General features: G+C 38.8%; 1 protein-coding gene across 3 annotated transcripts in view; it reads left to right on the top strand.

Moving 5' to 3' along the window:
• TFB1M (transcription factor B1, mitochondrial) overlaps positions 1–25,150 on the top strand; it is a 79,588-nt gene that overhangs the window by 5,471 nt on the left and 48,967 nt on the right. The window contains exons 1-2 of one of the 3 annotated variants that reach the window (XM_007097218.3): positions 9,147–9,393; positions 12,159–12,310. In XM_007097218.3, the coding sequence (XP_007097280.1) occupies positions 9,261–9,393; positions 12,159–12,310 (285 nt within the window). In that variant the 5' untranslated portion in view covers positions 9,147–9,260. Of the gene's footprint in view, positions 1–9,146; positions 9,394–10,025; positions 10,132–12,158; positions 12,311–25,150 lie in introns of those variants that run through there. The other 2 variants (XM_042987372.1, XM_042987373.1) reach the window with 2 other exon arrangements.

Genomic DNA, 25,150 nt, shown 5'->3' with positions numbered 1-25,150 from the left:
AAGTATAACATTTGTAATCCTATCCTTAAGATAATTCTCTATCGTTAAAATTGTCAGCGTCTCTGAATAATGAAAAAAAGAATAAAGAGTTAATATTCAACCGCCAAGCTCAATAAAAATCTGCAGAAGGGAAAGTCATCTTTCATGAGAGCCACAGAATAATAAATGGGCAGGTAATCCTCTGAGCTCACTTTGTCATATGTTACAACAATAAAGGAACAACATTCTAATGGTTATTTGATTTCAATACCATAAGAGTATTAACAATTCAATGTTGATTGCATATAGCTAGATTTATATCTATCCGCTAGATAAGTGTGTTCAGACAGGAAGAGAAAGGGGAAAAGCATGAACATTTATGAAATATTTTCAATGTGTTGGCACTATATTTGGTCTCTCATATGCATTATCTTATGAGATATAGTGATATAGTATTTTGTGATATTTTAATATTGCAAAATTTTTGTAATATGTTACCTATTACTATTCTCACACTATGGTTAAAGAAACTATGTTAGTTTCCTCGGCTGCTGTAACAAATTACCACAAACTTGTTGGCTCGAAACAACGTAAATTTATCTCACAATTCCATACTTCAGAGGGTGAAGCCTGTCTCACTGGGCTACCACCAAGAGGTCGGCAGATCTGTGTTGTTCTCTGTGGTTCCTATGGAAGGATTCATTTCCTTATCATTCCATTTTCCAGAGACGACACCTTAAAGGTTGTATCCTCTGAGCTCTTAACCCCCTTCCTTCATCTTCAAAGTCAGCCACTTTGGGCCATTTTCTTTTCATGCTGCAGTTTCTTTGGGTCTCTCTTACAATTCCGTCTTCCAATTTTAGGGACCCTGGTGATTATATCGCGCTCACCCAGATAATCCAGGATAATCTATCTTAAAATCAGCCAGTTGGCAAGCTAAAGTTCATCTGCGACCTTAATTCCCCTTGGCTGTGTAACCTAACATATTCACAGATTCCAGAAAATTGGATGTGGAAATCGGGAGTTGTTATTTTGCCCACCACAGAAACTGAGTTTCGAAAAGCTGAAATACTTTGCCCAAGGTCACAGAAGCAGAAGGAGAGTGGAGCTTGGATTCTGACTCAAATTTGCCTGACTTCAGCGCCCCTGCTGCTCTGTTCAGCACCTTGCTGAACAGTTTATATGTCCAAAATGAAAAAAAAAAAAATCTCCACTGTTTGGGTCTGTTCAAGAAATGTATCTTGAGCACCTGTTGTGTGCCAGGCACTGTGCTAATGCAAAATACATAAAGATGAATGAAGTACATTGTTCCTTTTGTAGAACTGAGAGTCTGACAAAGGAGATCCTACACTGTATTATTATAATGCAGTATATTATGCTGCATGCTATACTGAGATATGATACGTAGGACAAGAAGTTTGAATTTTTTACTCTAAGTGGGGAATAGGAACTAGGAAAAAAAATTTAGGCTAAAGACAGGACATGAGAAGATTTGGAAATCCTGGAGAAAGAGAGACTGTTTGGAGAGGATGATGTGATCATTTCAGAATAGGTGCTCTCAGGAAGGAATGCCAGGCATTCTACAAAAAGTCTACCCAAACTTTTTAAGGTTTGAGAACAGTTTGAATTTTTGGAGTCTCACATTCCTATAGAGAAAAATATAGTCTTCTCTAATCAGAAGGGAGTCCTTTTCATTCATTTATTTAGCAAATATTTATTTATTAATTTAGAGAGAAAGAAAGAGATCATGAGCGGTGGAGGGAGGTAGAATCTTAAGCAGGCTGCACGCCAACCGCAGAGCCCAACATGAGGCTCTATCCCATGACCCTGACATCATGACCTGAGCCAAAATCAAGAGTTGAACGCGCAGCCGAGTCACCCAGGTGCCCCAATTTAGCAAATATTTATTAAATAGTTAACTGTGTTTCAGGCTGTATGCGAGGTGAATAATCAGTTGATGTTAGTGAACAGATACTGACCTGTTGTCCTGGTTCCCACATTCTAGTAAGGTAGACAGGCAAAAAAGAAAAAAGAAAAAGAAAAAAAAAAGAAAGAAAACCAACAACAAAAAGTGTAGCCGTATGGAAGGAGACAAGGACTCCACAGGAAACAAGGACTGAGGCACAGAGTCATACAGGAGGCAGTCCCTTGGGCAAAACCAGGACTGATTGGGATTTACCGAGTGCCCCATTTTTGTTAAAATGTCACGATAGGGTATAGCCACACCTGTTGTACCCTATTTTAGTAGATGTTTCTAGGTTCCCTAAGTACCTCCCCTTGGTATTAGAGCCACGCCGGATTCTCCCACGGAACTCCCTAGCAGTCCTCACCAACCGGCAACCAAAGAATTGTGCTTGGACTGAGAGGAGCCTCCAGGATCCTGCTCCAGGTCCAAGACCTCGTCCATCCTTTCTGATTGTTAGGCGCTGTCTGCCACCTCTTGGTAGGTGCGTTAACTGACACATAGAGAGGAGAGGGAACTGTTGCTTGCTCTGGGTTTGTTCTACCAAAATGGACGCCTTTGAGGAAATGTGTTGATACCACAGTTATTTAGACTATCCTAGGGGTGCCTGGGTGGCTCAGTTCATTAAGGGTCTGCCTCTTGATTTCAGCTCAGGTCATGATCTCAGGGTAGGGAGATCGAGCTCCAAGTTGGGCTCTGCGCTGAGCGTGGAGCCTGGTTAAGATTCTCTTTGTCCTTTCCCTATGCGTGGGCATATGTGCATGCACGTGTGCTCGTGCTCGCTCTCAAAAAAAAAAAAAAAAAAAAAAAAAAAAAAAAGAATCTCCCAGAAATAAAATGTTAGAGGAAACAATGTAAAAGCAAACTTTATGGAAAAGTAATCAAAGGTCAAATTAGCTTTCTTTCCTGTTAGTATTTGACAAGAAGAGTTCTAGCTGAGGAGGCACCCTTAATGACGACACATGGAAAAAGAGAAGGCAACCAAAAAGCAGAAGGTAGAGAAAACTACACAAGCAGAAGAGAGCAGGCAGAGAAAAGCAAGCACTGGATTTGAGCACATCCTGACTGAGGTATCAGAGAGATCTCCCGGCGGCACATAAAGCAGCCAGTTGTAAATGCAGGTTTGGAGCCGGAAATACGTTTGAGAAGCATCAGTACAAAAGGGGCACGCAATCCATGAAAATTAATGAGATTGTCTAGGAAGAAGCCGGAGAGAGAGAAAAAAAGATCTCGCACTGAGCCCTGAGAAATGATATACTTGAGAGTCTGGGTAGAAGAGAAGGCGGCTCCTGAGGCTTTAGTAGAAGTTGAGAGAACGGAGTGCTCCAAAGAGGGGTCAACTGCCAGCCATTTCAGGAGTCAACACAGCCGAGAGTGGAGGTGTGTGGATGTGACAGTCACATGGTCTGAGCTCGAGCTTCTTCTCAGGGAGGAGCTACATGAACTTGGACACTCAACTTCTCTGTGCTCCGGTTTCCTCATTAGTAAAAGGGGACCATATGTTTAGAAAGTTAATATGGGCACGGCACCTAGAATTTGGCAGGCTACGTAGTAAGTGTTGCTAAATCGAACTACCGTTGTTCCACATTAAGTAAGGTGAGAATAGGTAAGTGTCCTTTGGATTTGGAAACACGGGGATCCTTGGGACTCTTGATGTTAGTCACATTAGAGGCAAGGATGGAGTGGGCTCAAGTGTGGACGGGAAATGAGGAACAATGGGGCTTCCCTCTTCAAGATGAGGCTAAAGTGGGAGGGGCTAACAGTGATTTTCCCTCCTCCTTTCTCCTGAGCATCCACTGTGATATCTGAAGCAGGAGTGACCCATCTAGACCCTCATCTCAGGTGAGGGGGGTGGGGAAGTTGCCCACCTAGACTTCTGACCACGATGTCTGCCTGGTCCCAATTCCCAAACTGGAGAACATCATCATCAACCGGAATGATGAATAAGAAAGCTTGTTCTAGGTCACTTCACCCAATACCCAATAGCTGAAATTCTCTAGGGGAAAGACAGTTCAAATTGGAAATGCAGAGAATAGTGAGGAAAGTATTAATTTGGGATGATTTGGGGGAGGGGAAGTCTAGTAGGGTAGAGGAATGTGGTTAAGTCCAACAGCACTCTGAAGACACCAGGCTCCATGTGGCCCAAAAGGGAAATGAAAAGATGCCAAAAGCCCGCTCTGGCTCTCCTGATCAAGGTTGAGCAAGACTCCCCAGCCTTCTTCCTCTTGTCTTCACCTGCTCCTTCTCAGTTGGAAGACTAGGCAGCCAGTGGCTGTGAACTAATTCCAACATACTAACTGGTACAGAAAAAGGCAGATCACAGGCCAAAGTGCACCCGGGGCCACTGCCTACATCATTTGGTTTCCAGGGCTTGAGGTGGTGATGGTCAAGGAGGGAGGACCTAGAACAGAGAAAGAAGGAACAGGTGTGGCCTTATTTACTAGTCCACTCATCGTCCTTTTGCTGCAGAGGGACAGAGCTGCCACCAAGATGTCCAAGGAGGCCCATAACTGGTTGAACCCAGAGCGACTCCCTTCCCAGAGCAGTTCGGTCCTGCATCAGTTTTTAAATGCACGGAAAAGCCTTACAGGCAAATGTATTCATGTTCACAGTGTTATTTATTCTTAACCTTTTTTTTTTTTTTTTGCAATTAAATGTTGAGGTTTAGGCTAAAAACTATTAATATAATGAAGGCTAATTCTTTTTACAATGCCTTTAGCATGTGCTGATTTTTTTTTCTTCACTCACAAAAAGGTTTTGCTTTATTGTGCAGGGAAAAAAAAAAAAAAACCCAAAACCTACCCACAGGTGAGTCACCCTGAGTCAAAAGTGTTGTCTATCCTCATCACCTTATTAGGATACTTGACAATAATTCACAGATCTTTGGGGATAATCAGCAGGCTTTCCAATACTGCCCGGAATAGTGGTAAACACTATATTTTTAAAAACAGTGTAACTGTTACATGGTTCCCTCAGGCAATTAGCCGGTGTTGCTTGCCCTACAATGCCCTGCTTCTATCTCCAGAGAATAAGCATTTGGTCTGTTCAGAATTATCGTGTATTTCCTTCTTTCCTCTACGTAGGTCACTAGATTCCTTTGTGAACAGTGGGCATCAAACAACCATTAAAAAAAAAAAAACCTATGTACAAAATGCAGCCGTTAATATTTCTCAAGAGCACTGAGTTGTATTGAGTCATATTATGTGAAATTATAAAATACAATCAGAAAAGGGCACGTCACATGCCATCACAGTCATTTTGTAAAGTTCAGTTTGGTAATTCCGAGCCGCATTTAATTTTCTCTGAAAATTCCCACACGGCAGAAAGATATTGCTCTTTGTGGCTTTCAAGTCTATTTCAGAGAACTGTAAAACCACCACCTTTTGGAATTAGCACTGTTCCTATAAATAGACACTACATCACTTATACCAAATAAAGTCACATAGGCGTTTTCATTAATATGAATGCTAAAATAATAAGTGGTTTTCCTATATAACCATTCTGGGATTTATGAAAATTAGAATTCTGCATTATAGTTTGGTCTGAATCATTTGTAGTTCTTCATCTTCACTGATAGGGGGGGCTAGTAATTTCTGTATTAATTATAATATTTTAGCATGATAAAATCTATATCTAGATGAAACAGATACTTCAAAGCTTCAAAACTGATGAAACTGCATACTTCTCTTTTAAGGGATAAAACCGTTTGCATTAATATGTGAAATATACTACTAAAACACCCCCTGCTGATTTCATAGGCTTTGCAGGGAGTTATGCATAATTTTCTGAAAATTAAAGGACTGAGGATCAGTATTTATGAGATCTCAAGAACTATTAAAAACTTGGAAGATTCTCCTAAAATGGAATTTTAAAAATTCAGCTCAACAATTATTTAACACACGCCAGAGGTAAAACAGCAGAGTAAACTCAGAAGATCAGAGTTTGAGATTCAGCCTCATGCTTACCCACACCATAATGGTGCTCATCTAATATCTTTGCAAACCTACAACACAGAATTGAAATGAGAATTAAGTGAAATAACTTGGGAAACTGCCTTGTAAAATAATAGCATGTAACCTCAGAAATGCTGACTGCTGAATGTAGCATGCTTAGGACAGGAATTCTCCTATTTAGATGTGAGGATAAATTCTCAGGAATCCACAAATTCTCCATGTAAATGTGTTTTCACTCCTTTTAATTTTGTTTGTGTTTTTATGTTGGTGTTAATCTTTTTTTAAAAAGTTCATGGAGCACATTCTAGATCATCGGAATATCCTCCTTGCAACTGCCATGCAATATACATATTCGAGATAGTATTAGTGCCAAGTAATTCAGCTTCATTTGTTTCCAAGCTAATGAAAACAGATACAAATGGACTTTTTTTTTTAAATTTTTTTAACGTTTTATTTATTTTTGAGACAGGGAGAGACAGAGCATGAACAGGGGAGGGTCAGAGAGAGGGAGACACAGAATCGGAAACAGGCTCCAGGCTCTGAGCTGTCAGCACAGAGCCCGATGTGGGGCTCAAACCCACGGACTGCGAGATCATGACCTGAGCTGAAGTCGGCCCTTGAACCGACTGAGCCACCCAGGCGCCCCGATACAAGTGGACTTTAATTTGTAGCTTCCGTTTTCCTCCAAGAGAAAGGCAAGGCACGTGGGCAACAATTCTGAGCAAAGATTTGGTGGTAATGTAGATCCAGAAAACTGATGAGAAAATCATTACATGGCACACCATAACCTTAGTAAGCTGAACTTTTAAGAGAACAAAATCTTGCCAGTCTGCATTAAGAGCAGTGATTGAACACCCTGATTTAACATCATTTGCACTGATGTTGTAGCTTTGCATATATTTATTGTAATTGTTTTAGTTAAATAACCATATGAAAACTGTAAACCTAAGCTTATACTCAGATTCAAATTCCATTTATTTAAATAACATTATAGGGGCGCCTGGGTGGCTTAGTCGGTTAAGCGTCTGACTTCAGCTCAGGTCATGATCTCACAGTCCGTGAGTTCGAGCCCCACGCTGGGCTCTACTGACAGCTTGGATACGCTGACACCCAGAGCCTGCTTCGGATTCTGTGTCTCCCTCTCTCTCTGCCCCTCCTCAGCTCATGCTCTGTCTCTCTCTGTCTCAAAAGTAAATAAACATTAAAAAAATTGTTTTTAAATAACATTATAAAATTAACATACATTAGTTAACTTAAAAATAATTTAATATTTGAGGGGTGTGGCCCATGAAATCAGAACTCAGAAAAGAAAACACTCTAGTTAAATCTTTCTACACTTTGCTGTGTGATCCTGGGTAAGTCAAATGACTCCTTAACAGTAAAATAAGGATAATAATTTCATTCACATAGGAACACTCTGAGGACTAAATGAAATAATTAATGTAACTGTGAACGAATGTCTTCCCAGGTACGGTATGTTGTGGAAAATAAAGACACTGAATCAAGAGTTTAGGCTTTCAAACTACATTTCTATGCTGCCTTGGGCAAACTGCCTTATCTCTTTGAGAGTCACCTCCCAATTTTCTAAAGCTAGGAGGTATGTCAGATTATCTCACAGTTCTTTTTAATATTGCTGTAACAGAAGGTAGTTGTTTGGGTTTTCTATTGAGACTTCAATGGTAATTCCATTCATTTGATTTCACTCATATCATCTCCCCAGTTATTTGGTTTTCCATTAGCTTGATTTTCAGCTTACTTCTCTGAAAACTTAAAAAAAAAAAAAATGTTATGATTTACTGTGGTCAATGCAGCAGTTTGCAAAACCAGGGTCAGAAAAGCTAAATTCTCTTATCTAGCAGAGAGATTTCAGTCTTTCTTTGCTTTGTTGTTTTTTCTGTTATAATAGAAAGACAAAACTCAGATTTGAGTCTTTGTACTTAGATGTAACCATTCAAGGCAAGTCAAATGATCTCTCTACCTTGACTACACTGCTTAAAAAGCAGGCTCTGGACACAGACTTGTGGATTCAAATCCTGATTCCACTACTTATTAGCTATGCAGCCTAGGAAAAAAATTTGCTGAACCTCTCTAAGCCTTTATCTTTTGTAACAATTAATGGGATAATAGTTGTAAAGCACCCAGCTGTGAAGCGTGGTATTTTTGGAAAACCTCAGGGAATGTTAGCTATTATTAGTATTGTCACGTTTATTTCCCTTCCTTTTCATCCTTACCTTTCCGGTTATGCAAGAGACTGCAATACTTGGAGCATGGAGGGGCAATAAGAAAGCTCTGGGAAAGTAAACAAGGAGTGGCAACTGGTAGTCAATGCAAAGGCAGAGGACTAGAAAGAACCGCCACCATACATGTCCAGAAACTTAGACTGGATCTGGGTTCCACAATTTTCTAGCTTTGTGAATATCAATTAATTTATATCACCTAAGTTTTTGTTTCCTCTTCTCTGACCTGAGACTAGTAATGTAAGACTGTTAGCGAAAGGCTCAAAAACCGATATTCAATATACATGACTTCCTAAACTCTCAACAAGGCGGCTTTTCTCCTTGACAGAATATGTTTAGAAGGGTCAGAAGAATTGGATTCTACTTCTAGCCTTCTCACTTTTGTACTGTGTTCAAACCCTTTAACTTTCTGGGTCGCCTTCATCTGCTACATCATTACAGTAGTAACGACCACCATGGATTGCGGGCTTACCGTATGCCATGCATTGCACTATGTTCTGAATCTGCACACAGGGCAACTTTCTCATTTAGTGCTTGCAATTTTAAGCAGATATTATCCATTTCACAGATGAAAAAACTAAGGCTGAGAGAAGTTAGAAACCTGCCATCCGGCACCTGCAGTGCTAAGGTTCTAAAACCACCCACCATAAAAGAGAATTGTTAGCCACCAATAGCTTTGCCTCTAATCAGTGGCTTTCCCACAATTACCCACAGAGAAAGTAGGCACGCCCACCCTCCAGAATTCACCAAGGCGTGTGCGGGGCTCCACCCATCCTCATATCCGCGCCTGCGCTTTCCAGTCCAGGCCCCGCCTCGCCCCGCCTCCGCGGGCCGCTCTGGCCACCTCCCACCCGGGAGAGGCCCCGCCCGCCGAGGGAAAAGTAGCGCACACCCAGCCTGCACCGCGCTTAGCTAGACGCGGAGCCGGAGCTCTGGGTGCACCCGGATTTCCTGTCTGCCCTCTTCGCTTCCGGCGAGGCACATCCGACCAATGAGGTGGGCTGGGAGGCGGGCTCGGAGGCGGGCCTTAACGCTCCCAGACTCCCGCCACCTCCCTCTCCCCTCCCCGACGATTTAAGAACAGCGTGAAAAACTAGCCAAGCGGCTTGGGTGGTTTCGCGGGGCCTTATGGCTGCTTCTGGGACGCTGAGCACTTTCCGCCTTCCGCCGTTGCCCACGATTCGAGAAATCATTAAGTTGTTCAGGCTGCAAGCGGTGAAGCAGCTATCCCAGAATTTTCTCCTGGACTTGAGGCTGACAGGTGGCTGTCTTCTCAGTGCTCCCCGGCTGTCTTCCCCGCATCCCTGGGGGACACGGGCCGGGGGTCTGCGCGCGGATCCTGCGGGCGGGTATCTGGGGTCAGGCAGTGTGCAGCGGGCCTTAGGTCAGGTCCTTCTACCGCTCTGTGCTAAAGAACTCCGAAGCCCCGCCCAGGAGACGCGTGGAATGCGTTGTTTGCTCGCGGAATGGCGTGTCCGGGGGTTTGCCGTGGGCCAGGGGAAGCAGGTGGTACAGACACCGAGCAAACCCTGGGGGAGGCAGGGGTCGCGTATCGTGTTAGGCGGTTGTGGAAATGCGAGTCTTGCTGCATTAACACTAGGTTTGATTTTCATGCAGTCCGAAGTTAGAATTTGAATTAGTGCGGGGAGTTCTTCGAGAACACGTCGGAAAGTGGGTCGCTCATGGGATTACTTACTTAAACGCTTACTTGTTGAATGCAAAACCCGCGGGGCGCAAATATTCAGTAAAATACACGTCAAACAGACTACTTTGTGCTAGTGCTGGAGGTGCAATTTGGGAGTGAACAAGGCAACGTCTTTCCGCAAGGGGCTTACGTTTTTTAGTAGGTTTACACTGTTCCCGTCCCTGATTTTAAGTCGCTTTTTGTGAGGTAAAATTCACGTGCCATCGAATGAACTCGTTTGAAGTGCAGAGTCTGGTGACAAACGTATGCATGCGTTTAACCACCGCTCCTGTGTCTTAGTGATACTTCTAAAAGGTGAGGTTGCAAGACTAACCTGTCTTACAAATGTGTCCACTAATTCACTGTTGCAGTAGAGTATTTGAGATACTGATATTCCATTTGGCCCCCTTCAGGAGCTAAAAAGATCAACGAATCCTACTCAAGAAGTTCATTTTCAATTAAAGGAAGTAGAGTTTACAAAGCACAATAACGGGATGTGGAGTCTTTATTCTGCCAGTAGAAACTAAGCTTCAGGTTCTCCTATGTTAATTGGAGGAGGGCCCCTCCTTCCAGAGCGATAAAGGGTTATCTGCTTCTAAAATTCTTTAGTCCTAGAAATGACCAGAGCCAGCATTGCCAGTTGTTAGTCACATATGATAGACATAAAGCACCATTCTCCAGGCTGAAAATAGAGATCTTTGTATGTATGTTTTTAAATGTTTGAGAGAGCATGAGCAGGGAAGAGGGAGAGAGAATCCCAAGCAGGCTCCATGCTCAGCCAGACTCAGGGCCCCCCATCCCACGACTATGAGATCATGACCTGAGCCAAAATCAAGAGTCCGAAACTTAACCAACCAAGCCACCCAGGTGCCCCGATCTTATGTTTTTAATATAAAAAAAATTCTTCATTTATAGTATCTCATGTGAGTCTTTGTTCTCCCCGGGGATAAATTCTGGAATCTAGGTACTATTCCCTCTTCTCTGGGAACCAGAGTAAGAGATTAAAGTACTTGTCTGCGGTGGGAAGTTCTGGTGGGAGCAGATGCTTGGTCAACTGACAGTGCCTCTTTGATACTCATTTGCATTTGAATGTGCCTGAAAAGTTTGAGGGCAGAGCCCCTGACCTGCCTACCATCCTAGTTCTCCATTAAAAAAAAATGAGAATATTGAATTCATTACGCCTTTTCCTTCTGAAAGGGATAATAATCATCCCTGTACCCTCTGAAGGGCGTTGGTCTGTAATGGAGGAAGGATTGCTTTAGAATTTACACCTGAGCTGGAGTCCTTTCTCTCCCATTTGCTTTCTACATGACCTTGCCCAAATGAAACAAATGAAAAGTTAAATTGGGATAGTAGTTCTTAATGTGTTGGAAGGATTGTTGAGATGCGTGGGAGAAAGCTTGTAAACCACCTAAAACAAATGGTTGGGGACATGTACTAATTCCCTCCCAGCCAGTCAGAAGGCAAACTATTTTTGGATGGTTGAAAGACTATTACTGCGTTTAAGCCTACAAAAATGGGACTATACAATCCCAGCGAACACTGCAGAGAAGTGCTGGTGTGTTTTCAGTGGCTAAGTTCCCACTGTCCCAGGAGCCCCAGTTACTTGGATTTTATTATCTCCGTCAGTAAGACCAGCCCATTGTATGTTATTCCAGAAGTGATGATCGATTGCCACAATCCTTTTCATGATTTCTTAATATCTGCTTACTTAAAGAGGCTGATTAATTCAAAACATTAACTTTTCCATATCAATTTGCATATTTGCAAAGTTTAAAAAACTTCCAGGTATAAGTTTAGCTTTTTCCAGAAAAGTGACCAAGAATCTGTAAATTTCTGCTAATCCTATGATCTAGGAACTTGTTGCTATGGCCATGTTGACCAGCTATATGTCTATAAGTAAAAAGGAGACTGCCATTACTTTTTGCTTTTGAATTTATAACTGGGAGCAGTAGAAATTCTGAATGTGAAACTGGTCTTATTCAAATATTCAGTACCTGGCAAGTGTAGAGAGATGGTTTAGCTGGTCAGTTGTTAGGAATTGATTGGTTTGGCAGAGGAATGGATAGAAAATACAGTGTTTAACTACATTTAAGTTAGGAAGTTTTGTCATAATCCCGTTTTTCCTAAGGGACTGATACAATTCAACTATAATGTGGTAGGATATTGGATGGCCACTACATGTTTATTGGTTTAGGCTAAGAGTTAAATAACTAAATAAATATGGTGTAAAGGATTAGTTGAGTCATGGTTGATAAGAATTTGTGGAGATTATTTTTTTGTTAACTTCTATACATTGAAATTTGTCCAGATAATTACAACTTTTTTTTTTTCTCTCCTAGATAAAATTGTAAGGAAAGCTGGTGATCTGACAAATGCTTATGTTTATGAAGTGGGCCCTGGGCCAGGGGGAATCACAAGATCCATTCTCAATGCCAATGTTACTGAACTTCTGGTGGTTGAAAAGGATAGTCGATTTATTCCTGGATTACAGGTGAGAGACTTAAAATGCCTTTTCTAGGAGGTAAAAACCCAATTGAAATCTTCAGTCCATGATTCTTTAACCTCAGTATATCCAAAGATTGTGTAGGTTGCTCCTCAAACTGTGGATCTCCAGATCCTTTTCCAGAGATTCTGATTCTGTGGTCTGGAGAAGTCCAGGAATTGCATTTCTAACAAGCATCCCCACATGGTCTGTTGACCACTATTTGAATAAACCTGCTTTATGTATTAATGTTAACCTAGTTTTGTGTGATCTGTTTTTTTAATCTAATAGCCGTGTATGTTCTGGCCCATTCCTTCAAAACTAAGGAAAATAATTAACGCCAATAATGACCCCGCTATTGGCATGACTTCTGAGAACTTCATTTAGATTCAGAAAATCCTTTCTATAAGCAAAAGATGGAGAAAACCGAGGTTTCTTTTAAGGGAGACTAATTGTCAAGCTTAGGTATTTCTTAAGAATTTCTTAGGCAAAGAAGTGAAGTGGTACCACTGTGCACGTAGAATTAAGATGAGGTTTGAATGAAATGAAACAATAGGTGCTGTTATATGACAAATACTTGAAGCAGTTGGGCATGTTTCCGAGGAGAGGATCTTTGAGTGAGGGGATTCAGAGCTGCCTGTGAAAGGTGGCAGTGAAGAAGATCGCTTATTTTGATTTCTAGAAAAAAAAAAATCCTACAAATAGGTAAGAATTGAGGGAGGCAGATGTGGATTTAAAATAAGGTGGGACTTACATTTTTTTAAGTGGTAGCAAAGAGCGGAACCCATATATCAGGGATATTGTAAAGGGAATTCTTCACAGGGGGCACTTAATGGCTTAAGGAACTTTGATTCCTCTGTAATTCTAAAAGTTTAGAAGAGTCGTTAGCCTTTGGCTTAGATAAGTAGCAATTTATTGAGTGTAACCGAAAAATAAAGTTATCTGCGTTATTACTATCATACAAGAGACAAATTGGTTTACAATTGGTACGTCCTAATGCTTGTGTATGCAACAATTGAAAAACGTTTAATTTCTGCCAGAACAGTTTGAGGAAGTTTGTTTGAAAATCTAGGGCTTTGTGTGCATGCGATGGGTTTTTTTTTTTTTTTTTTTAAAGGAGTTTTTATTTATCAGATTTTATTTGGCTACATCTAGTTTTTGCTTTAAAAAGTTATATAAAATTTAGTTTTATCTAATTTTTATACTTTTGACAGAATTGGTTTTCGATTTATAACTTTATTTTGGGATTGCCATATGGTGCATATTCCTTGATAAAATATGGAATTTAATACTGATTTTTTGCTTTGAATTACTTTCTTTCAAGAACTGTCTGCATCTCAGAAGTGAAAGTGGGAATATTTTATTTTCAGTGAGATCATGAGATAATAAAAAGAAGCTGAAGCACACTATGTCATTCCCTTCAGGTTTTTTCTTTTTAAGTTTTATGTATTTATTTTGACAGAGAGAGAGAGAGAGAGAGAGACAGACAGACAGACAGACAGACACACAGCATGAGCAGGAGAGGGGCAGAGAGAGGGAGAGAGAGAATCCCAAGCAGGGTCCCGGCTGTCAGTGTGGAGCCTGATGTGGGGCTTGAACTCACAAACTGAGCTCATGACCCGAGCTGAAATGAAGAGTCAGTAGCCACCCAGGCGCCCCTCAGATTTTTTCATCTAGCCCTTTCTGGACATAAGAATACTCTTCTGACTTTATTGCCCTTGAAGAGACTTCCTAACCCTCAGTCTTCCCATCTGTTATGTGCAATTCTTTCTCATAAGGCAAGGGGGTGAATCAAATTTCTGTTCATCCCCACCTTAATTTGCACACTCTCCTCTCTGATCCCAACAAAAGATGTGCGAAGAGGGGCTGTTTAAAAGACAACTACACCCTTCTCTTTTCAAATGCCTGCCCCAGCCCCTGCACTCCTAACCCCTGCCTTGTTTTATTTATCTCGTTGGATTGATCATCATCGGATACATTTTCTGTATGTTCTTATTTGTTATCTAACCGCCCCCCCCCCCCCCCCCGCCTGGAATGTACTGGAATGTAGTGCAAAGAGCATAGAGATTTTTGTGTGTTCCCTTCCGTGCTGTATCTCTACCACATGCAACAGTGCCTGGAGTATAGCAGGTGTTCAATAATGTCTTAAATGGGAAAATAAAAGGTTGACTTTATGTGTCTATCTAATCAGCCAACTAAATGTGTCATTTTTAAAATTTTTTATTTATTTTGAGAGAGAGGGCGCGCGTGCGTGTGCCCATGAACGGGGGAGGGGCAGAGAGAATCTGAAGCAGGCGCTGCTACACTGTCAGCACAGAGCCAGACCCAGGGCTCATCTCACGACGGTGAGATCATTTAATCGCGAGAATGAATAATTGTGTGGCGTTGGTTATTTAAAAAGTTTCGTGACCTTTTTTCTGAATACAAAGATTTGTTTCAAGGTAAATTACTCTGCAAGAAATGTGTATTTGTCTTCTTACCTGTTTCTGTAGAAGAAGCAAAATTAATTCTTAGTGTCTTATATGCAGGAAAAGAATTTGCCTTAAAAAGAAATGTTGGGTACTAAAATATCACATAGATTTCTTTTTCCTGTAAAGAACGTTTCAATATGTAAAACCACTGTCATTTAGAGGTACTAAATTAATCATGAAAATGAATAAAGGCAGAAGGTGTGATCTATTTAAAGGATTCCATTTTAGTGGTTTCTGAGCTAATAGAATTACTTTTTAAAGAAATTGTAATAATTTATAAAATGTCTTCTAGCTGAAAGTATGTCATTTGTGTCTTGATCCAATTCTTACAATATCATCTTAGGATCTTATAAGGCATCTTATATCTCACTATATAAGGCATCTTACTTATAAGGCATCTTATATCTTAATATATGAGGCATCTTAGGATCTTACTAAATACAGTAGTATGTTACTAACACAGTTACTAACACAGTACTAACATACAGGTTTCACCGTCAGCATGTTGTAAGGTAAAAAACATGTCTGATATGTGAAAGTACTATAATATAGCTTTGTGTTTAAAGAACACAGACTGCAGCATCAGATTGGGTTTGACTTCAGGCTCTACCATTTACTGGGTGTATGACTTTGGGCAGGTAACTATGTCTCAAGGCCTCAGTTTGCTTGTAGGATAGTAATGAGGATTAAATGAATGCCTCATACTTAGTTAACCATGCAATATATTTTTCGATATAAGTAATCAATTAAATTATCCCTGTGCCTTGGGCATTTCTATTAATTAAAGATTGATCATGAGACTGCTAATCTGGAAAGAGGTAGAGGAGAAAGGTTATTCCTTTGGATCACTGGAAAATAAATCCCTAGTGCTGTGGGAATGTTGGAGCTTTGTCCCACCTCCTTGAACCAGCATTGGACATTCATGGTTTCTTTCTCTTAATATTGTAGCATTCTCTTGTGATTATGCATTGGGGGGGGGGCGAGGTCTTTATTATTTTTTAGTTATTGTTACATTTCTGTGGCTGAGCCAATTGTCTCTGCTTTGGAGGGGAGTGAGATTTTTTTAATACCTCAAAGAACTTGAAATCTTCCCCCGTTTCTGAATTGGAGATAACGTCACAAATAACATGTTCTCCTTGAAGTAAATAATCTGGGTTCTTCATTTTTTGTTTTAAGGATTTTGTATATTAATAACAATATGGAGGGTTTACTGCACTGAATACTTTGTTCTACAGCTTTATTGAGTTATTAATGTTCAGTAAACTGCACATGTTGTTAAAAGTGTACAGATTACTGAGTTTCGACAAATACATAATCTCATGAAACCATTACCGTAATCAAGAAAATGAACACTCATCACCTTCAAGATTCCTCATTTTCCTTTATAATCCAGCCCTCCCTCTTCCCTTTCCCTGTCTTAGGGCAACCACTGATCTGCTTTGTCAATATAGGGAATTTCCATTTTTCAGAATGTTATATAAATGAAATCATACAGTATGTGTTGTTTTGTTTTGTTTTTTTTGTCTGATGTCTTTTACTGAGCATGAGTATTTTGCGATTAATCCATGTTGCAGTATTTAGCAGTAGTTTAATTTTTTTTTATTGCTGACTAGTTAGTACTCCACTGTATGGATATACCAAATTTATAAATCCATTCACCACTTGGTGGACTTGGAGTTGTTTTTATTTTTTGGCAATTACGTATAAAGCAATCATCAGCACTCACATGCAAGTCTGTGTGTGAGTACATACTTTGATTTCTCTTGAGTAAAGAGCTGGAGGTGGAATGTCCGAGTCTTATGGCAGGTGTATGTTAAACTTCTTGTGAAACTACCAAACTGCCTTACAGAGTGGCTGTACCATTTATCATTCCCACCAGCTGTGCGTGAGAGTTCCCGTGGCTTCACATGCTTCTCACACTTGGTGTGGTCGGTCTTTTTAATTGTAACCATCCAAGCGAGTGTATAACAGTATCTTACAGTGTCTTAACGTAGCTTTTATATGCATTTTCCTAATCAGTAATTTTGGGCATATTTTCGTGTGTTCATTTGCCATCTGTATATCTTTTTGGGGAATCGTGCAAATATTTTGAGCATTTTTTGTTTTGTCTTCATATTATTGCATTGTAAGAGGTCTTTATGTAGTTTAGATACAAGTTCTTTGTCAGCTACGTGTTTTGTAATGCTTTCTCCTCAGCTGTGACTTACCTTTTCATTTTCTTAGACATTTACCAGTGTCTTTCAAAGAGTAAAATTTAGTTTTAATAAAGTAAAGTTTATCAGTTGTTTTTCCTTTTGAGTTTGATGCTTTTTGCATCTTATGTTAAAGATAATGGCCAAAACAAGAACTAAGAATTTCCATGTTTTCTTTTAGATGTCTTAAAGTTTTAGATTTTGCACATAGGCTTATGATACATTTTGGGTTACCTTTTGTATGTAGTGTGAGGTGGGAGTAGAAGTTCATTTTTTTGCATCATTTGTTGAAAATTGTTTTTCTTATTGAATTGGCTTGGTAATATTGTCGAAACTCAGCCGGTCTTATGTACACTGGTCGGTTCCTGGACTTCCGGCTCTTTTCTATTGTTCTAGATCTCTCTTTTCATGGATACCAACCTGTATTGATTACTGCAGTTCTATAGTAAGACTCGAGAGCAGGTAATTTGAGTCTTCCAACCTTGCCTTTTCCAAAATTGTTCTTGCTATTCTACGTTCTTTGCATTTCCATATAGTTTTAACATTAAATCATCAATTTCCTCTTTCTTTTTTTTTTTTTGTTTTAAGCCTGATTAAAACTCTAGATCACTTTTAGGAGAACTGGCATCTTAATGATCTAGGCTTCTAATCTTTAAACATGGTATATTTCCCCATTTATTTAGATTTTCTTTAATTTCTGTCAGCAGTGTTTTACAGTTCTATGTATTCAAGTCTTACACTTCTTTTGTCAAATTTATCCCTAACTATGTCCTGTTTTTTGATGCTATTATACTTGGTATTGGTTTTTAATTTCAGTTTCCATTTGTTTGTTGCTACTATGTAGAAATATCATTTGTTTTGGGAGTGGACTTTGTATCCTCCAGCCTTGCTGTGCTCACTTATTAGTGGCTATTTTGTAGATTTCTTAGGATTTTCTGCATGTATTATCATTTCATCTATAATAAAAACCATTTTACCTCCTCCACTTCAGTCTGTTTGCTGCTATTTCTTTTTGTCTTGGCTAGAATCTCCAGTACAGTTAAACATCCTTGCCCATTCCTGATCTGAGGGAAAGCATTCAGACTTCACCAGTACGTATGATGTCAGTTGTAGGTTTTTCCTAGATCTCCTTTTTCAGCCTGAGGAAGATCCTTTCTGTTCTAGCTACCTGAGAGGTTGTGTTTGTTTTTTTAATATATATATTTTTTAAATAATGTATTTGCAAAAATACTTTTTCTGAGTTTATTGAGATAATCATATGGCTTTTTTTGTTTTTAGTTTGTTAATATAGTGAATTATATTGATCTTTTTTTTTTTTTTTTCTAATGGTAAGCCAACCATCCATTGAATCTGTGGTGATAAAGTCTCTCTCATTCCGGATATTGGTATTTTGTCTCCCTACATATTGGTCAACTTTATTGATCTTCTGAAAAAACAACAACAAAAAAAAGCTTTTGATATTGACTTTTCTGTCTTGTGTTCTGTTTTCTATTTCACTGATTTCTGCTCTGAAATCTTTATGTTCTTCCTTCTGTTTCCTTGAGGTTTAATTTGTTCTTTCTGTATTTTTTTAAGGTGGAAGCTGAGGTTTTCTCTTTGAAGCCTTTCTTATTTTCTTATAGATGTTAAGTGCTATAATTTTCCTCTCAATACAACCTGAGTAGAATCCTACAAATTTTGAGGTGTTGTGTTTTCGTTTTCATTTATTCAAAATACTGATTTACTTAAAAAAAATTTTTTAGAGATTTTATACCTAAAGAAAGATTTCTAAAAGAAGTTGAGAATTTCCAGATAAACCTTCAATTCCAGTTTCCCTTTTAATTTCTTAATTTGACTTCTTAGAGTATTTAGAAGTGTATCATTTAGCTTGTTTTCCAGATCTCTTTCTGTTAACTGATTTTTAACTTAATTCCATTGTGATAAGAAAACTTACTTTGCATGACTTAAAATCATTTTAAATTAATTTATACTTGTTTAATGGTGTAACACATGATCTATCTTGGTAAATGTTCCTTATGCAGAATATGCCTTCTGCTGTAAAGGATATACATTCTTCTATTGGATGCTATGGAAATTTCAGTAAGGTCAAGTTGGAGTTATTCAAGCCTTTTGTATTCTTAGAGATTTCCTATTTGTTCTGTTGTTAAGAGAGGGGTATTGAAATCTCTTAAGTGCAGATTTGTTGGTCTGTCCTTGCAGTTCTCTCAGTTTTGCTCTCATCTATTTTGAAACACTGTTATTAGGTGCATAAACATTTAGGATTGTTAGGTCTTCATGACAAATTGGCTCCTTTATCATTATGAAATGATCATCATGATCCTTGGTGATATTCTTTCCTCTAAAATCTACTTTGATAATAACATAACCATGCCAGCTTTCTTTTGATTAATGTCCGTTTCATCCTTTCCTGTATGTCTTCATATTTAAAGTCGATTTCTTATCGACAGCATATAATTGGGTCTTGCTTTTTTTCTCACCAATCTGACCATGTCCATTTGTGTACTGGTTTTCTATTGTTGCTGTAACAAATTCCCACAAACACAACAGCTTAAAATGACACACATTTATTCTGTTACAGTTCTGGGGATAAGAAGTTGAAATGAAGGTCAGTAGGGCCGTGTTCCTTTTCTGGAGGCTTCAGGGAAGAATTTTTTTTTTTTTTTTTTTGCCTTTTCCAGCTTCTGGAGGCCACCTGCATTCATTAGCTCATGGACCTCTCACTTCCACATCTATCATTGACTTTGATCCTTCTGACTCACTCTTTTAAAGTCTTTTGTGATTGATTATTTTGGGTCCACCCAGATGATCTAGGATAATATCCCCATTCTGAGATCTGTAATCACATCTGCAAAGTCCTTTTACCATATAAAATAACATAGTCACAGGGATTAGGATGTGGGCATTTTGTGGGGCCAGTATTGGGCCTACTGCAATTTTTATCTATAACTCTTTGTTTTGTTATTTTTAGTAGTTTATTGAAGGTATATAGTATACATCTTTAACATATCCCAGTTCACCTTCAAGTAATAAAATACCACTTCATGTATAGCATACAAATCTTAGAATAATGTGTTTCTCCCTGCCAGGCCTTTGTACTGTTGGCGTCCTGTGTTTTGCTTCTCCATGCTGTAAACTTCACCGTACAATGTTATTTTTGTTCTAACAGTCAATGCTATATTAAAGAGGTTTCAACACAGTAGACTTCTGTACAATGTGGGGGTTATGGGCACTGACCTCTGCACAGCTGAAAATCCACGTATTACTTTGTACTCCCCAGAAATTTAACTAAAGCCTACTATTAACCAGAAGCCTTACCAATAACATAAACAATCACTTAACACATTCTTTGTATGTTACATGTGTTATGTGCTGTTTATTACAGTAAAATAATCTAGAGAGAAGAAAATCATATCATATTCCTATTATCCTAATCATATTAAGAAAATCATAAGAGAAAATACATTTATAGTACTGTAAGAAATCTGCATATACATGGACCAGTGCAGTTCAGACCCTGTTGTTAAAGGGTCAACTATAATAAGAAAAATTGTTACGTATTTACCCATATGGTTACTGTTCTGAGTGCTCCTCATCCGTATGTCCACCTAGTATTATTTTCTGTCTACCTGAAAGACTTTCTTCAGCATTTTTTGTAAGTTTTGTGGAACTTTCCGTGTTTGTATGTCTGAAGAAGTATTTTATTTTGCCTTTGTTGTTGAAAAACATACTGGCAACTGTTTTCTTTTAGTACTCTACAACCATGGCTCCACGGTCTTCTCACTTGCATTGTTTCTGACCAGAAATCTGTTGTCATTCTTATCTTTGCTCCTCTGCCTTTTTTCCCTGGTTGCTTTTGAGATTTCTCACTGGTTTTGAACAGCTTCATCACGGTGCACCTTAGTGTCCTTTTCTTCGTGTTTCTTTTCTGTGAGAGTCCTTGAGATTCTTGGATCTGCAGGATTTCCTGCTTTCCTGCTGTCCAGTGTCTGAAAACTGTAGTTTCGTCTATTTTATCTATTTTTTATCTGTTTAAGCCAGAAGAGACTATCTGGTCTTCTGTTCTCCATCTTAGCCAGAGTAAGAAGCTCTAGGATTCTTCTTAATCATTATGTGTTTATTTTGTGCCACTTTGGAGATAGGAAGTCATGATTATTGTTAGTATTGCCTCTGGGTTTTATAATAGGTAAACAGTGATTGTTTCTACCTGATAGGTAGGATGGAAAGTTCACAGAATTGAGAAACAAATTGGCTGATGTCAGATCTCAGATAAGGCACTTAGTAGCTTTCTGATCTTGAGCTTGCTGTTGTGAACCTGTTTTAGCTTCAGCTTTCTCATCTGCAGCATGAGGATAATAGTTATTGTTTGTGATCATTACAAGGATGGTAAGAAATTTATGTAAAGAGATGGGCATATAGAGCCTAGCATATTGCCAGTAGCCAGTAAATGGTTGCTATTATAATTATTCCCCTTCTGTGTCATCTTATAAAGGGATCTGTAGTGTAGTCATCCTGGCAAAAGGAGCTGTTTTTCATCAGAGACCGTAAAATTTTAAATTCTTTCGTCTCTAGCAAATTTTACAAAAGGGGGGGCGCCTGGGTGGCTCGGTCGGTTAAGCGTCCGACTTCGGCTCAGGTCATGATCTCACAGTCCGTGGGTTCAAGCCCCGCATCGGGCTCTGTGCTGACAGCTCAGAGCCTGGAGCCTGCTTCGGATCCTGTGTCTCCCTCTCTCTGTGACCCTCCCCCGTTCATGCTCTGTCTCTCTCTGTCTCAAAAATAAATAAACGTTAAAAAAAAAATTTTTTTTTTAAATAAAAAAAAAAACAAAAGGGAAGATGGCCTGACTTTCTGTCGTGGCATGATTACATACTTCACACATGTAATTTATCTTTAAGATATGGCTACAGCCATAGTTAATCAAAACTCAACAAATAAGTAAAAGGTGGCTTACAACCAAAGTGACTTCCTAGTCCACTACAAACTAGAAGTAGATCAATGCTAGAAGCAGACCCACTGACAATAGCAAGAAGTAACAGTTATTACTGTGGCAGAAAAGCTATAAAAAGCAAACATAAAACTGAAAAAAAAGCGCAGTAGTAAGGGATCATAACCACTGACGCCATTACTCTACAGGCAACAATGACCCCTAGTCAAGAAAAGGGTGAAATTGGGTTCATTGTTCTTGGCTTAAGGAAGAGAATTTTGTGATATTGTATAGCAAGATTTCCCTCTGTAGCTTTTTCTGTTTATTTTCCACAAATTTTTTTTATTGAAGTATAATTAACACAGTGTTGTGCTAGTTTCAAGTGTACAGTATAATGATCAACAGTTCATTAGTTTCTCCACGCTCCTCAAGATAAGTTTACTCTTAATCCTCCTTGTCTGTTTCACCCATTCCCCCACCCAACTCCCCTCTGGCAACCGTAGTTATTTCTCTGTATTCAAGAATTTTTCTTTTTGCCTCTTTTCTATTTGTTTTGTTTCTTAAATTCCAGAAATGAGGGAAATCATACGGTATTTGTTTTTCTTTGACTTATTTTACTTAGCATTCTATCATCTGGGTCCATCTATGTTGCTGCAGGTGGCAAGATTTCATTCTTTTTGATGCCTGAATAATACTCAATCGTAGATATATACACCACATCTTCTTTATCCATTCATCTGTCCATGGACACGGGTTGCTTTCATATCTTGGCTATCGTGAATAATGCTGCAGAAAACATAGGGGCGCATATGTCTTTTCAAAATACTGTTTTAGTTTTTGGGGGGTGAATACCCAGTAGTGGAATTACTGGGTCATATAGAAATTGTATTTTTAAGTTTTTGAGAAACCTCCATACTGTTTTCCACAGTGGCTGTGCCAATTTGCATTCCCACCGACAGTGCACAAGGATTCCCTTTTTCTCCACCGTGCCATCATTTGTTATTTCTTGTGGTTTTTATTTTAGCCATTCTGATGGGTATAAAGTGATATCTTATTGTGGTTTTGATTTGCATTTCTCTGATTAGTGATGTTGAGCATCTTTTTATGTGTCTGTTGGCCATCTGTATCTTGTCTTTGGAAAAAGACATTTTTCCATTTTTCAATAGAATTATTTGTTTTTTGTGTGTTGAGTTGTAGAAGTTCTTTATATATTTTGGATATTAACCCCATATCAGATCTATCATTTGCAAATATCTTCTCCCATTCAATAGGTTGCCTTTGTGTTTTGTTGCTGGTTTCTTTCACTGTGAGAAAACTTTTTATTTTGGTTAGTCCCAGTAGTTTAATTTGCTTTGGTTTCCCTTGCCTGAGGAGATGTATCTGGAATTTTTTTTTTTTTTAATGGCCAATGTCAAAAGAATTACTGCCTGTGTTTTCTTCTAGTAGTTTTGTGATTTGAGGTCTCACATTTAGGTCTTTAATCCATTTTATTTTTGTGTATGGTGTAAGAAAGTGGTCAAGTTTTATTCTTTTGCATGTAGCTGTCCAGTTTTCCCAGCACATTTGTTGAGGAGACGATGTTTTTTTCCCACTGTATCCCTGCCCCTTTGTCAAAGGTTAATTGACCTTACAAACTTGGTTTCATTTCTGGGCTCTCGGTTCTGCTCCATTGATCCATGTGTCTTGTGTTTTTGGTTTTTTTGTTTTTTTGTTTTTTTTTTTGCCAGTACTGTACTGTTTTGGTTACTGTAGCTTTACAGTATATCTTGACATCTGTGGTTGTGATACCTCCAGGTTTGTTCTTTTTCAAGATTGCTTTGGCTATTTGGGGTCTTTTTGGTTCCATACAAATTTTAGGGTAATATGTACTAGTTCTGTGAAAATGTTCGTATTTTGATAGGGGTGCATTGAATCTGTAGATTGCTTTAAGTAGTGTGAACATTTTAACCATGTTGTCTCTTCCAGTCCAGGAGTATGGAATATCTTTCCATTTGTGTCATCTTTAATGTTTTTCATCACGGTTTTATAGTTTTTGGAGTATGGGTCTTTTGTTTCTTTGGTTAAGTTTATTCCTAGGAATTTTGTTATTTTTGGTACAGTTGTAAATGGGATTGTTTCCTTAACTTTTCTTTCTGCTACTTCATTATTATTCATCAGAAAATCATTCACCATGATCAAGTGGGATTTATTCTAGGAATGCAAGAGTAGTCCAATATTTATAAATCAGTCAATGTGATACATCACATTAATAGAAAGAATAAAAACCATATGATCATTTCAATAGATGCAGAAAAAGCATTTTACAAAGTACAACATCCATTCATGATAAAAACTCAATACAGTAGATTTAGAGGGAACATATCTCAACATCATAAAGGCCATATTATGAAAAATCCATAGCCAATGCTGTACTAAATTGTGAAAAAGTGACAGCTTTTCCTCTGAGACCTGGAACAAGACAAGGATGTCCATTGTCCCCATTTTTATTCAACATAATGCTGGAAATCTTAGCCATAGCAATCAGACAAGAAAAAGGCTACTGTAGAAGTTTCTCTTTAAGAAATGTTAACGCTGAAAGGAGTAAGCACTATTTGAATATAAAGTTTATTAAATCTCTAAATCCTTGATGAGACTGAGTACATGAGTTTCTGCCATGCATATTTTGGTCCTGTTTAAAAAATAAGGAGACTTTTTGAAGTCATGCTGTCATCTTCTTCCGTAAAAAAAAAAAAATACCTATTGTAACATTATCTTAAATTCCTTTTGAATAATAGCATTAGTCTTTTCTGTGTGTTCTACAGAAGAATAAAAATTGTTTTTCACCTATCATTCTGTATTATAGATCCTTCATTCTCATATAGTTTTCCTAACAGTTTGCCTAGCACTTATTTCAACAGTGTTTGGGTTCCTACTATGTAACAGGTCAGGAAGAAGGTAATATCACCAGGCCGTGTAATTAATGCTTTAGCTCACTCTACAATGCTGGCTGCCAGGAGTCCCTCACCCACCATGAGAGGTGGCATAAAACATACTAAATGGCCATTCAATATAGTTCTTTGTTCTCAAGGAATTTCTAGTTGTGCATAAGTTCCAAAAGTCGCATAAATTATTTCCTCATCAGGGGCACCTAGGTGGCTCCGTCGGTTAAGTGTCCGACTTCAGCTCAGGTCATAATCTTCTGGTTCTTGAGTTCGAGCCCCGCATCGGTGTCTCTTCTGTTGGGACCGAGCCCACTTTGGATCCTCTGTCCCACTCTCTCTGC

The sequence above is a fragment of the Panthera tigris genome, chromosome B2 (genome assembly GCF_018350195.1).
Source record: "Panthera tigris isolate Pti1 chromosome B2, P.tigris_Pti1_mat1.1, whole genome shotgun sequence".
In the NCBI taxonomy this organism is placed as follows: domain Eukaryota; kingdom Metazoa; phylum Chordata; class Mammalia; order Carnivora; family Felidae; genus Panthera; species Panthera tigris.
Note: the sequence above shows the minus strand (reverse complement) of the source record. Positions and strands in the feature narration are given on the sequence as shown.